Below are 15,919 nucleotides of genomic sequence, written 5' to 3'. Positions count from 1 at the left end.
TTATTATCAAAGGAATAACACATTTGATGGTAGATGTCCAGTTATTGATACACAGTCAAATGCCCTGGCAAAAATCTAGACTGATTTTCATAAATTAATTTATTTGCGTGTAAATGGTTTTAAATGTGTTTAAACATAACTCTTTCCATATTTTTTCCAGTACAACAAATTAATGAAATCGGTCTATAGTTCGAAGAGATATTTTATTACCTTTTTTAAAAAGCGGCATGACAACAGCTGATTTCCAAGAGGCCGGAAATACACCTTCAGATAGTGAACGGTTAAATAGAATACAAAGAGGCTTACAAATAGAGGTTTTACATTCTTTAAGCATACGGATGACTTACTTTATCAGGGCCTGATGACTTATTTATTACAAGGGATGAAAATATATCAATAATTTCCATTTCAAGAATTTGAAAAGATTGTAAAACTTCATTCGTTTGGAAGACTTGCATTAGCGGCGTCAATTGTTGATATAGAATCAAAATAATCATTCAAACAATAGCTTTTTCAGTATCGGAAGAATTGATAACATTATTTCCATTAATTTCAATATTTAAGGGGGGGGGGGGATATAGACCCTTTCATTTAAGCGATAATAGTCAGGGAAGAGTTACTTCCCTTACCGGATGTGACGTAAATGGGGGATAAAACTATGCATGCCGCATAGAAAGTTAGTTTATTGAAAAGTTAAATGCGTAAATACTGATCGTTCAATTATGATGATAACATGTAAAAAATTACGCATGCATACATAAATTCAATATCAAGACAATAGAAAAAATACAAAAACAAAGATTGAGATTAATTCTCGCTACCACGGATTTATAAATCCGTGTCGCTACGGAGTGAAACAGCGAAATTTCAATGTGAATATATTTATTAGATCTAGATTTTCTCAATTACCAGGATAAAAAGCTAGTAACTAAATCAAACTTTAATATTTCATAAACACCCATCCACACTGAAATTGCCTATTATAGATTTAAATGGCCATTTTCTAGTTTTCTGTGTCATTTTCTGTCATATAGAAAATTCCGGCGTATTTGTTACAAACCTGAAAATAAGATTGCCAATGTCTTTTAATGATTGTTTTTCAAACTTTGATAGAACAATAACAGAATGCATTATGTCAATACTTACTGATTCTTTTTCATTATGCCGTATAAAAATATTTTTATTAAAGAACCAGTGAAGGATATAATTTTATAAATATTCCGGAAAGAACGAAAACCATGCGGCATCGACTTTTATAATTTTAGATTCGCAACAGACGATAATAAGATAATTTTGATATTAAAAACCATTCTTTAAAGGCCTTTTCCCAGTAATTTATTTCATAGATAAATAGATGTGTGTATATAAGCGCCACTGGGCCGTAATATATTAATTAACAGGGTACATATGTTGTATATACAAGCGGCACTTGACTGTGATATCATAAATCACCAGGGTTCATTTTTTAGAGTTATAACATAACATTAGATATGTCACTTTTGTTAGTTGTCAAAACATTTATGGTCCGAATTTTGTAATGGATCATCCTAGAGACTTTATTGGTCATGCCTTATTGATTTGATACTCGATCCAGAGTCCGTCAAAAATACGTAAAAAAATAATTAAGTTAATAACGAATTTCTGTGAACGCGTTTTAACAACTTGTTTTTGTTGTTGTTATTTTGTGATTTTTTTTTAATATTTGATAAGCAGAGTATGAATTAAAAAGTATCATGTTGAAAATATTACTTTACCAGCTTAAATATATTGGTGTGATGTACGATTTTTTGAGAGTGCATTTTTTGCCGACACAAATAGTCTTGTACATTCAAAAGAATTTTTACTTTTTGTGCCTTTACTTTTTTTTTTGAAATTACATAGATTTATATTGTTTTCTTTTCTTTGTCTTAGTAATGCTTAAATCAAAATGATTTTAATTAACCAGCATCTTGCAATTAATTATTACGCAGCCGTTTTTCGAAACTACAGAATCCTTACATTTTTGAAACTCAAAATATCTTTTGGGTATTGTATATTAGCAGAGACATAGATACATTATCTATATCTCTGGTATTAGCAAGTTAGTACGATTTAACTGCCTGGTAAAATTTTCATTATTAAGAATCTAACGAAAATGGTAATCATGATCAGTTTAATACACAGGAATATGGTCTACTATTAAAACAAATCGTTAAACATCTTATATAGTAAACATATTTATTCAGTTCACCATCCTTTTTATGTAATATCTTATTCAATTACACACAATTTTGGCAATTTCAATCTGCAAATCTTAAAAGAGAAAGGATTAAGATCTTTATATCCCTCTATGGTTGTACTTAATCGTATCGGCATTGTCCACCATATCCCCAAATGACGTCATCCAAGGGCGACAACTTGAATGCGGTCTTAAATGAAAGGGTCTATAATTTCACAATTTTTATTTTCTTTCACAAGCTGTTTGACTGTTTTCACTACTGTCACTTAATGAGTATTCTAAGTCATTATAGTTTTTTTGTTTTGCGTGTGTTTTAAGATTATTTACTTTATTTCGAAGTTGTTTATATTTAACCCAATCGGTAATTTCTCAGGATTGGACAGCTTTTGCTTTTTGACGATTCTTTACGGGTAGTAAATCGTACCAGGGTCTGTCATTTGGTCTGATAGTTATGTAATTAGAAGGCATACACTGTTTTGCAAGCTCCATGAATTTTACATTAAAGTTTTCGGTTGCTTCATCAAGAAGTGTATTAGAGTAAATAATGACCAGTCTGTTGTTGTTATTAAATCGTTAAGTTTCTCAAGATCAGCGCAATTGTAATACCATACAAGTCTTTTGTAAGGTGCTGATTTGGGTAATTTGAATTTGATATAAATATAAGTGCCAAAATGATCACTGATATTCCTCGGTGTCTTAAAAATAGGTAATGGTGGTACACGTAATAAAGTTCAATCTTGATTTTGTCGAAATTATTTCTATTTCTGTAATTTAATGTAATCCAAATTCAGTAGAAATATTTCTCTGCACAAACCACAACTTTAATGGATATAATATTGGTACTGCTAGACGCTACATTAAATTACCCATTAACTATTACCTAAACAATAGACAACGTGTTTATATATACAATGTGATATACATGCTCGGTGTTTGAAGTATGTTCAAAGACCAATTCTATAAATGCAATGAAGTCGATTCCTTCGTATGCCTAGGTAAACAAACACCTGTGGCATTTTTTTCTAACTACCGATATATTTTATGGAATGTTGTTTATGTAACAAATACCCTTAAACACGCGACATGATGAAATACACGTATACCACAATGCTGCATTGAACTGTTGTTCAGTCAAATGTAAATAGATGTTTTCTGTGTCTTGCAAGTTGTAATTTTTGTTTGTTTGTTTGTTTGTTTTGGGTTTTACGTCACATCGACACAGTATATGTCATATCGCGACGTTCCAGCTTTACTGATGGAGGAAGACCTCAGGTGCCCTTCCGTGCATTATTTCAGGCACGAACGGGCACCTGAGTAGAACTACCGACGTTCCGTAAGATAGCTGGATAACTTCCTCACATGAAAGAATCCAAAGTCCCTGTCGGGATTCGAACCCACAGCGGTGAGGGGCAAGTGGTTTGAAGTCAACGACGTTAACCACTCGGCCACGGACGCCCCACGCAAGTTGTTGTTACTTCCAGCAAAAATGATATCACTATGAACAAGCGTATAATGTACGTTAAGCATGCATAATGACAGCATCCGTTACAACTATAGTATTGCCAGTAGAAGCTGTAACCGTACAAGCTTTTTACCTGAGCAACATTCAATAATATTTTATTATCTTATACTTAAAATAGATAATAGGTCAATCCGGTGATGGAAACGTAAGAAATATTAAAATGTTTCGTTTACGTCAAATCGATCCTACGCTTTCTTGTTTTCCTTTGTCTCGTTTTCTCTCTATCATGGTGTTTTTATACAACATTGTAATTTTAAATGGTTCAATATAGTCTTAAAGAATGATAGATAAGATAATTAAACACAAATGCTAAAGTACAATGAAAAGCAAAATTTATTATTTTTTGTAAATGAAATTATTATGGGTGTTTACAATGACATTTGTTATGTGCGTCACATGCTGGAACGTGGTCACCATGGCAATGTGTGGCGGGACAGTCAGCGTCTGCCATACACTCGTTACCTAAAATATAAGTAAAATCCAGTAGTATCAATATTTAATATTTCTTTAATCTTAACTGTGCATGTTCACTTACATAAAAAAGAGTAGGCCTACACAAAATTCTCCAGAAAAAGCATGAACAAAGATCTGTAAAGACTTTTTTCTATGTTTTAAAAATAAATGACCTAGAGTAGCCTTGCGGTAATAGGTGTTCACATCTAAACTCTTATTGCTTCAAATTACTCATGTGCTGATAAAATGTTTACGCGTCAGTTTCGTTGCATGTGAGAAATGTGATATATTCGACAGTTAACAGCACGCGCTAAGGACATATATATTACATAACATATATCGTATACGTTAAACTTTTGAATTCATTAGGACACAAAATCGTATAAGGTAAATGGTTCGAGAAAATGAGAGTAAACGCGGTTACACGAATCACTTTGTGATAACGCGCCAAATTCAATTGGTTTCGTCTTGTTGCGCGGCATGTTTCGCAAGTGAAATGACAAAACAAGATAAGACTAAGTTAAGTGAATTTGATTTTTCGTATTTTCGCTAGCGACAAGGCCTGAATTTTGGTTGAATCTGGCTTATTATTCTCTTTCGTCAATATATATCAATGATACTTACAATGACAGTGTCCATGTTCGTTACAGACTGCAGTACCCTTGTCGCAAGTACAGTCAGTGGCTACTGTTGCTGCCGTGCAGGCGGCTACGGGGAGAAAAAGATTTAGCTCCGATTACCAAATTTTAATTAATTTTGTTTTGTACATACATTTTGTGGTAGCAATCAGTGTTCTTATGCAGTTTATATTAATATAAGATACATGTATAAGTGTTGTTACTATTCTTAAGTAAACGATATACAAGAAAAAAAAAACATTATCTTCTGATAGATGAAAGCCAACATTACACAAGTTAAGTGAAATGAAAAAAAATGAAACAAATAAAAAAATGTTACTTACTGGCACGTTTACCTACATGGTCTCCACATTCGCATTTATCTTGGGAATTGCAAATTCCGTTTTGACCAACTGGACAGCTGTTTTGACAGTCGTGGGGATGGCAACCTAGACATTTCGAAGTTATACATATATTAATGTTTAACATACATAAATTGTTTAAGAAATTAAAAAAAGAAAATTTTACCAATCTACATCACACGCCAAACAGCATTCTAAATATTAAATATCATTTTAAACATATATTGTAAATTTGTTTCACCGGGGAAACATTTACCTCGCTTACATTCGGTAATTTATTTTCACGGTTCTATATGAAATTGATACTTTTGAAGATTTAAAACATTTGCATATGGCGTTTTGACCGTCTGGACAAGAACTGTCCTTGGGGTTGCAATGTGCTACACATAAAATAACAGTATAAGATACAGTTAACATTAAATGGAGAACATGTGTTGTTTCATAGGATGACCGAATGTCCGAAGTTATCCACATACTTAGGCCCATCCCCGAAAGGTTAAAAAACCTTTTGCACTTTCGATGCTTTATCATAGGTGTCAAAAAATTCTCAATTTATTTTCAAATTCCAACATTTTGTCTACAATTATTTAAAATCTAAAAGTATGTAATTTTTATAAATGAATGAGAAGTAATTTGTTTATATCTTTAAAGTATGCTTAAAAATGATGACGTAGGACGTAGAGAGTTATTTAGTTCTGTTCAAATCTAAAATAGATGCTATAAGCATATTGCAAACATTTATGCAATAATCTTCAATATAAAAGGTGATTAAGTGAAATTCTCAATGAATTTGACATTTCTAATGATTCAAAATGTATCAAACGTATGAACATGTTCTTTTGTAAATATAAAGGTATTGACATTTACTTTTGTAAATCAAAATAAGACGAAGTCTTTTACATACCAGCACGTTTTCCATGGCTTCCACACTCGCAATGACCTTGCGAATTGCATATACCGTTTTGACCTTCTGGGCAAACACAGTCGTGGGGATTGCAATGTGCACGCTTCACTGTTGATAATATGTGTAAAAATTAAAAGTATCTGATACAATAAACTTGGTAAGCTCAATGGGTATCAGTCAACCATTGTTCGATTCGGTAACGGTGCAGGTAACTTTCGCTGTAATTGATCATGAAATGCTCTATACGGTCATTCGCACTGTACCTCTGCTCTGGCATGTACAGAAGTTATTAGTTCCTTGCGAAGTGAAGGCACTAGTACCACCGTGTATATCAAGTAACGCAGGATTGTGCAAACAACGCAGGAATTGTGCAAAAGTAGAGCACAATTGTAAAATTTAGTGGCTTAAACGAACACTGCGATATGTAAATGGACTAGTATTTTTTATTGTACACCATTATGGAAGAAATAAATTAGCGCATACGGTTGCTGAGACATTATACTTTAAACCTCATCAAAATTATTTCCATGAAAATGTTTATTTTTCAAGATCATTCGTGAAAATGACGATCTGATTAGCGTACTGGTGTCGATTTTTAGTTTCCTTAATATCTTTAACTACAATAACGTACATATTACTTTATGAATTTTTATATTCGGTGTACCTTATATTTAGACATTTTCCAATCTACTCTCGCATATGACACTTAATTTAGCAGATAAAACGTTATTGAGACCTTTTTACGAGGTAACGCCCAATTTGTGAATGAAGCACGGAAGCAACGGCGGTTATCTCATTAAAAGTAGCTAATTCTTATTTTACCAGCTTCCTTCTATTGTAACACGACACCTGTACTTTGACAAATGTCTAGGGTATACATTATATGAAGGAAAAAAATGATTTAAATGTGTTTAAATATATACTTGACGAAACACAAGTCACCTTTAAAACAGTAATCAGGTTGTCTTTCTCAATAATGATCTAAACAAGTAAACATATTTCTGAAAAATAGTGTAATGCTGGTTAAAATATTATGTCGTAGCAGCCGTATGCGCTATTTCATTTCTTAGAATGTTATTTAGAACAAAATATTTTGGTTCCTTTGCTTACTGTGTTCTTCATTTCGGCAATAGCGTTGCACAGATTCGGCGTAACTTTTACGTTATTTGCACATTCCTGCGTTGCACAGATTCAGCGTTACTTTTACTCTATTTGCACATTCTTGCGTTACTAGATATTCACGGCGAGTACTATTAAAAATATTGACAGTTTGCCTGGCTGAACAGTGCTCTAATGAAGTCAAAGTTGCTTACTGTCGTAATCAAGAGTTAAAACAACCAACATCACCAACAACAATAAATGTATGTTAAAGCGTGCTCTATTTCAGAGGATAACCGAAGGATGGCCACCAGTCCACACAATTCTTCTCCTTTCCAAATATTTTACGAGCTTTAAGTTTGTAAACAAGTATATGTAAAACGTTCACACTATTAAAAAAATAATTCTTTTTATACTCAAGCAATATGTAACTTGACAATATCATCGGTTATTTCCCGTCAACCCATACAAATTAAAAAACAGACTTTATGCACAAGTTGGGATCTCGGGATCTCTTATAAAATAAAAGGTTTTGGCAGGTTTCATGACACTATATAAACGGTTGTTTGCTATATAATTCCAGCAAAAAAAAAGATTTCTTCATAAATTGACAACAGCCGTGTATATTATTAGTTATAAAGATTTTTGACAGGTTATATGTCCCTATATAAATGGTTGTTTGTAAATATAACCCGAGCCGCCAGGCGAGGTTTATATTGCAATTAACCGTTTATATACGGCCATATAACCTGTCAGGAATATTTGTAACGAATTTATAATACAGCAAGCATCTTTTTTAGAGGAATAAAAGCGAGACTTCTTTATAAATCGACAGCAGCGTGTATATAAACTATATAAACGTCACGATTATCCAATGAATAGCGACGTTATTAACGTGCATTATTGTAAATTACAATATAATTATGCATGTCGCATTACGAACTTTCATTTTCTATATACTAACAATTATCTGATATAATAAAAGAACGCTTACCAATGGGTGTAGCTTGGCATTCACATTTGTGGTTAAGGCAAACTCGGCTTTCAGTAGCATCCGCACATGGGTCGGTGCAATCACTGTTTTGGTGACATTCAACATCAGGGTGATGGTTTGGTGGGTGATGATTTACGGCTGCGGCAAATGCTGTTTTTTTTTAAAAAAAGAAATCAGTTGGGCAGAATTTCAAGTTCAAAGTCTAATTATATTAATTAAAGGCTCAATAGGTCCCATTAATTCTATTATTCTATTTCTCAAAAGCTTTAAATTTATTTTTGCATTCTGTTTCGGTCATCGGATATAAAGCTGATACTGCAATTAGTTAAAGAAATTAATATCATGCATATCATATTCTTTACATTTTGTTACTAACGGCAAATTATTCCATATTGAACTATTAAACGCAACAAAAACCAGGATAACCTTTTTCAATTAAATAATGATTATTTTTCTTTAGCAACCATTGTACGTTTTTTCGTTTTAAGTACCAATTCGATCTATGTAAGAATTTTTAAAGCATTAATTTTTTATGCTTTTTTACCTCATTGGGGTCCTTTTTATTCTTATTTTCGCGTGAAAAAAATTCTGATATACGGTTATGTACACACATTTACAAACAATTGATTGAAGAAGTGTTAACTAGAATACTTGTAAGGTACTTTTAACCAAATACCTTTGCATTCCAAAAAAAATAAACCATAACATTGGCCCAGAGTGTCGGGACATAAGGAGAATAAAAACCTATACAATTTCTTTTCCCCTGTTGTACCGGGAATTTGGGACCTGGATTACATTCAGCCAGCGCATAAACACAAACATGTGTCTGAACATACACTTATGATATCACTAGGACTACAAATGTACCATAATATCAATTAAAATATCATAAACAAGCATATAAAATGAACCGTAACATAATTCCAGTACGAATGTTTTGTCAATATAATCTTGATATTGTTTTGTCTTTTCACATCGAAATTAAAAACAAAAATTACAAATCCAATTTCAATATCCTTCATATATTCTGTTATTTGTTTATGACGCAGCACATCTGACCGGTAAGTTCCCGGAAGAGTCTGGCAGATAGCCCGTAAATTTACCGAAGGTCAATGTGGAAAAAAACAGTCCACGGTCGAAAAAAGGTGTTTTAAATTACTTACCCACCATACAAACTGCGATCAAAAGTTGCATATTTGTTGTCAAACTTGTGATACAAAACCGACAATGAGAACCCTTTGTAGAAATCTGCCTTTATAGGGTCACAGACAGATGGGAAGTGACATCTGTTTATATTTCCTTATCTATGTAAGGCAGATTTACGACATGTAAGAAGCTGTGAGTGAAAATCGTGATTGTACGGTGGCGCAAAGGTGACATGTGTGTGTTTTCATTTATCTCGTGCACACGAGATACTATGTCGTGGCCACGAGTTAATTCGTAGCCACGAGATAGCTAAGTCGTTGCCACGAGATACTATGTCGTTGCCACGAGTTACTAATTCGTAGCCACGATATAGCTAAGTCGTGGCCACGAGATACTATGTCGTGGCCACGAGATAGCTAAGTCGTTGCCACGAGATACTATGTCGTTGCCACGAGTTACTAAGTCGTGGCCACGAGAAAGCTAAGTCGTGGCCTTGAGATACAATGTCGTGGGCACTAGTCACTAAGCCGTTGCCACGAGATAACTAAGTCATGCGCACGAGATAATTAACAAATCAGAATACACTATATATACAAATGTATTATGAACTTTTTAAACTTAACAACTTACTTTTGCATTGAACATTAATCTTTGAAAATACTGAAGATATTCACTTTGAACTTGTCTTTAGGATCATATTAGAAAGTCACGTTCCAAGGCCCATCTCGCAATAATTTTGACTATAGCCCTTTGTTGGGACAATTGTGTGATCGAATTGGTCAGTCTGTACGTACTGCGGCCTGTTAACCTTGTTTATACGATAACATGAGAAGGAATAAGTCCTGGTTTATTCCCTGCGGTCTGGAGACCGCAGGGTATTGATACGCGTTTAACTTTTGAGGCATGGAGGAGCACGTGACCTGTTTTCGGTACATGGAGGAGCATGTGATCTGTAAACCGTATATGATTGGTTAATTGACCTTTTCGAAAACCCAGCTAAATACCGTTAGCCGGTACGTTACGGATTCACCTGTAGGGAATTAGTCCGAATTATACCTAATTGAGAACAAAAAACTATTACGTGATATTTCTAATTTTCTATAATTATTTTACCGTTTAAGGTGGAAAAACTGGAATGATGTGTTTAAAAATTATCAATGTTTCCTTAATATCTATCTCAAATTTTACAAACAATAAATTGTTTAAACTGAAAATCTACAAAATTAAAACATTTGTAGGGGCATCTGCCATAATAAATAGAGATATTTTCTGCGTAAACTTGTGTGTTTACTTAATTTATTTTTTGCTCGGAATAATTCGGCCTATTTAATCATTTTCTTAAAAAGAAATAATTGTTTTATGTTCTTCAACGGTCACCAGTTTCCAAATACCTTTTTCTATATTGATCGATTATTGTCAACTATATTCCTGATACACACGTTTATTTATCCCCCCCCCCCAAATAATGTTGAAAATAGTTAAATGAAATATCTTTATATCATAAAAATGTTCACCGCAGGAAACCATTTTACTTGTTTTATTTGGAAGGGACATTGCCCATGGACAGTAGATAGCCTATAAGGATGTTTGAGGTCAAGGGTCAAGGTAACCATGACACTTCATGTAAAATCCTTGTCTGATAAATAATATAGAAGGGATAAGCCATGGTTTATATAACGCAGAAAGATCATTGCACCTGATAGTAGATGACATCTAATAATTTCGAGATCATTGGGTCAAAAATCAGGGTCACAGTGACGCTAAATGTAAAATTATTGACCAGTCAATAAGTTGTATAAATGGCACTTTTACATGCTGGAGAAGTAGGGGCATCCTTGTACTATAGCACATGTCTAGTTAATTAGGAAAATTCATATAAATGGTGTAATCTGATTGTTATTTATCTCATGGCCACGACTTAGTAACTCGTGGCCACGACATAGTAACTCGTGGCCACGACATAGTATCTCGTGACCACGACTTAGCTATCTCGTGGCCACGACTTAGTAACTCGTGGCCACGACTTATGTCTCGTTGCCACGATTTAGCTATTTCGTGGCCACGACTTAGTAACTCGTTGCCACGACATAGTATCTCTTAGACACGACTTAGCTATCTCGTGGCCACGACTTAGCTATCTCGTGGCCACGACTTAGCTATCTCGTGGCCGCGACATAGTATCTCGTGGCCACGGCTAAGCTTTCTCGTGGCAACGAGTTACTAAGTCGTGGCCACGAAATAGCTAAATCGTGGCCACGACTTAGCTATCTCGTGGCCACGAATTAGTGACTCGTGGCCACGACATAGTATCTTGTGTGCACGAGATAAATAAAAACACACACACATGTCACCTTTATGCCACCGTATGATTGACTTGTAATCATGATATGAAATCTGACCTCAGTGTGACCTTAAGAAATGTAGTTCACGGCACGATTTGACATGAAATGCTGTGGGAAATAAATGAAACAGTATGACGTTTCAATTAGAATTAGCAAGTTGTTACTAAAAAGTTTCATTCTTGAGAAAAGTTAAGATCCCTCAAGAGCACAAAGAGCACTAAAATAAAAGAAAAAAAGGAGTTTATATGACCGACTCGGTTTATTTTAGTGTATTCGTGAGAGATAATGAGGAATGCAATATCCCTCAGGCCGAATCAGTGTTAAGCCATGACCTCATTTTGGAAATAATTATGTTTCCGGTCATTAGCCCGAATAATCATCACTTCTGAAAAAACATTTTATTAAGTAATTTGTATAGTACTTGAGCATTGACGATGCAAGAATGTCATATCTTTAAGCAAAACAAAAAGAAACTGGCAGAAACACGGGTAAGACTGTTCGATCAAAACGTGAGAAACCTGAGTTTTTGACGAGTGGTGGAGTTTAGTTTTTTAGGACTGCCAGCTAACAGAGCTGTCCTATGATCAATGCAAAAACCTAATTTATGCTAGACGTTAGAGTTTGTATATCACGCACTAACGAACTTTCGCTATATGTATATACAGTATTTCGATAGAGCGGAAGTCAGTGCGCGAGCATGCGCTTTGCCATATCTCGTTCAGTTACCGCTCACGTTTTAAACTCTGTTGCTATGAAGCGACACTAAGTGTACATGGCTTTTACAACTAAAATAGCAGACAAACACATTAAAACAATACACATAAACTACACATAGTTGTTTTCCATATTTATATTTAATTTGCATTTGAAACTAAATATCTCAATATTCTTACCGATTTAATGTATTTTTTACATGTGATGACAGCAACGCTGTGTGTTAGGTTACTTTCGGTTCAGAAAATTCATTTGTTTACCATCAAAACTCATATGTTTACCATAGGAACCATATATAGATAGAAAGCAAATTATACAAAGTTAAAGAAAAAATTGTCCGTTTCTGAACAAAAAATCGAATAAATAAGTACAAAGTCTTTTTAAAAGGTCCCTTCTTTGAGTTCATTTAAAATGGGAATAATTTGGTGGAATTTTAGACAGGGAAACAGGGAGTTATCATTCATGGCTAGGGAATATGGCCGACTGAAATCATGCAAGCAAGTTTGTAAGTGTCACGAAGACAATCGAAAACATATTTGGTTGTATTGGTTATACTGTTACAGTAAAACACGTTTATAAAGAAGACCAACGTGGTGTAATCGTTAACTATAATTGCGGAGAATTTTCATTTGCAGATATTTTGATTATGGCATATATATTTCATGACCATATTTTTTTCATTTTGATGAACAAGTTCAAATAATATTTTTATAACTTTCAAATGCTACTATAAAAAAGGTGTTATACTATTTAAACTGATGAAAGCAGGTAATTAAATTATCGTTGGTCTGGTTTAAATATTTAATCACGTACATAATTCACCTATCAATAGGAAATTTAAAGTAAATGATTCATAAAAAAAATGCAGAAAACAATATTAAATCCCACTAAAATTTATTTTCTCACCTTACTTTATGCATTTGTAAGTTTATTGGCAAATCAACAATAAAATTACCTTACTTTACATACATTATATGGCAAAAACATTTAACATCAATATAAATTATATAAAAGTAGGCAAGGCTTATGAACGGGGAAGTCGGTTAAAAAAACTTTTTATTTTTCCGTTTGAGATGTGTCATTCGGTATTCAACGATTATCATTAATCCGAAAAGTTGCGGTTGTTCCGTTATCGGAATACCCCCGCCTATTATCAGTGAGTTACAGTGAAAATGGTGCACACCCCCCCCCCCCCCCCCCCCCAACTATAACTAACACTGAAAATTTCATTGATATATAGGTATAGTTCTATATGTATTCTTTATGTTTTTTATTTAATTTCCTAACGGTTAAAAATCTTGACCATCAAGTTTCATGCTAAAACTATTCAAGAGGATAATAACAGCAAACTTGTGCTCTAAGTAGTGGTTGACTGGATTACAAGTGGGGTCAAAATACTGAAATAAACAATGCATTGGGACTGAAATTGGTTGTCATGATATTGAATAAGCGAAGTGGTCTAATTTACGTTGCTCATGTCACAATGGTCAGAAAATACGGAGTCTTTTTCTTTTTTTGTAGTTGTTGTAGTCTTTTCATCACTCTGTAATTAATTTATAAATAACTAACACTATAATGCCCATAATAGCTAGAGGGTTTTACATCCAGATTGTTTTAAATAGGTTTAATATATCATTCTTATAAATAAGATCAGAATGTTTATAAAACTGTTTTAATATCCTACCATTTATGAAGTGGATCAACTTTCCGTTGCTTTGGAACTACCGTACAGTAAATAGGTCCATGTTTGCTTCTAATTAGTTAAATTAAGTTTGATTGTTTGATTGGGTTTTACGTCACTTCGACACAGTATAGGTCATATCGTGACGTTCCAGCTTTACTGGTGGAGGAAGACCTCAGGTGCCCCTCCGTGCATTATTTCAGGCACAAACGGGTACCTTAATAGAACCACCGACGTTCTGCAAGCTAGCTGGATAGCTTGCTCACATGAAAGAATTCAAGTCCCTGTCGGGATTCGAACCCACAGCAGTGAGGGGCAAGTGGTTTAAAGTCAACGACCTTAAATTAAGTTTAGGTGGCCAAAGTGCACCTTACATTATTTACAAGACAATGCGTGATTTGACTTTATAGAATACAGGGTCTTTTCAAATATTTGAAAGACCCTACTGTAATTAATGGCATTAATTTTGGATATATGTAAATTAGTGTAGCTTCCCAATAGCCATGGTCTACAATTTGTTCTAAGAAAGTGAGATTTTTTTTAATTATCTACCTAATTTCTAATAATCCCCTGAACATCTTTATTGTACTTAGTGTACACAAAAATGCACATAAAGACAATGAAGAGCAAAAACATTTCTCCGGTGTGTATGTCTCCAAACCCCTAAAAATGTTGCAGGCTCGGTTTCATTGACCCCGTTTGTAGGCGGTGGTGGTAAATGCGAGCTACCGTGCACGTCCCTCTAGTCCAAGCCTAAGCAGAATTAAACATTTTAGCAAGATATGGTGAAATATTGAATTTATAAAAATCCACAGTATGTTCATAATAAGGTCAGATGTTACGAATCTGGACAAGAGGTCGGTCTTAAACATATTCAGGTCAATCTGATATAATCTAATAACTTTCACATTTGTAACATAATCTAAGGTATTAAATTCTAAATACCTTTTTACTAAACAATGTCAAAATTTATAAAATTTTAATATTTTTATCTTATTAATATGTTTGTTTTTGCTCTTTTTAGTTTGAAACATCATCTTTTTCACTTTTTCATCTGAATTCAAATGCATATCTAGATAAATGAAATATTGAAAAATATTGATGAAATAAAATGCATATATGAGCCGCGTCATGACAAAACCAACATAGTGCGTTTGCGACCAGCATGGATCTTGATCAGACTCCGCGGATGCGCAGGCTGGTCTGGATCCATGCTGGTCGCAAACCCATTATGTTGGTTTCGTCGTGACGCGGCTCATATTTTTTTCCTTATTTTCACTGTAAAAAATTATTTTTAGTGAAATATATTTTTCCGTATTTTCAATGGTGTCTTGCCGGACTACTTTCTTCTAAATTCAGCCAGTACACAAAACTGAAGGGAATTGTTCCTATTCATAAGGTTAAAAAAAGAGAAAAAGTATATAATTAACAGAAAATTCAAGTTATTTTCTGTTAATACAAGATTTATTTTCATCTTGTGGTATGAAAATTATCAGATTTCACTCATTGGTACTGCCACTTATAAATTATTCATTTTTAAATCACTCGATGAAATGAAATCCTGTATTTATAGAGTAAATACTTGAATATCCTCTATTGGAGTTTTATTCACTGTACAGTACACGTGTTTGTGTGTGCGTGCGTGCGCGCGCGCGCGTGTGTGTGTGTGTGTGTGTGTGTGTGTGTGTGTGTGTGTGTGTGTGTGTGTGCAAAATGACCAAAATTTGCAATAATGCTTTTCACTAAACAAAAGATGATTTTCAATGATTTTTACGTGAATGAACTAATAAATTATAAAACAAAATTATTTATAAAATGAAAACAAATGAGATATCAAGCAGAAAAACGTCTTTGTTGCTTGTAATTTT

At 33.8% G+C, this 15,919-nt stretch overlaps 1 protein-coding gene across 2 annotated transcripts; it reads right to left on the bottom strand.

Moving 5' to 3' along the window:
* Positions 1-4,058: 4,058 nt before the first annotated feature.
* On the bottom strand, positions 4,059-9,470 carry LOC132713775 (uncharacterized). Of its 2 annotated transcripts, none has more exons than XM_060696451.1 (6): positions 9,332-9,470; positions 8,169-8,318; positions 6,077-6,184; positions 5,155-5,259; positions 4,818-4,901; positions 4,059-4,202 (listed from the first exon to the last, which is right to left on the bottom strand). In XM_060696451.1, the coding sequence occupies exons 1-6, from the start codon at positions 9,360-9,362 to the stop codon at positions 4,099-4,101; spliced, it is 582 nt and encodes a 193-aa protein (XP_060552434.1). In that variant the 5' UTR covers positions 9,363-9,470; the 3' UTR covers positions 4,059-4,098. The 2 variants fall into 2 exon arrangements, with proteins under 2 accessions (XP_060552434.1, XP_060552435.1); XM_060696452.1 differs by having other exon boundaries at positions 4,818-4,898; positions 9,332-9,469.
* Positions 9,471-15,919: the final 6,449 nt, after the last annotated feature.

Source organism: Ruditapes philippinarum, unplaced genomic scaffold (genome assembly GCF_026571515.1).
Source record: "Ruditapes philippinarum isolate M1 unplaced genomic scaffold, ASM2657151v2 ctg3726_1_1_1_1, whole genome shotgun sequence".
NCBI classification, from domain to species: domain Eukaryota; kingdom Metazoa; phylum Mollusca; class Bivalvia; order Venerida; family Veneridae; genus Ruditapes; species Ruditapes philippinarum.
The sequence above is the reverse complement of the archived record's forward strand: the minus strand, read 5'-3'. Positions and strand labels throughout refer to the sequence as shown.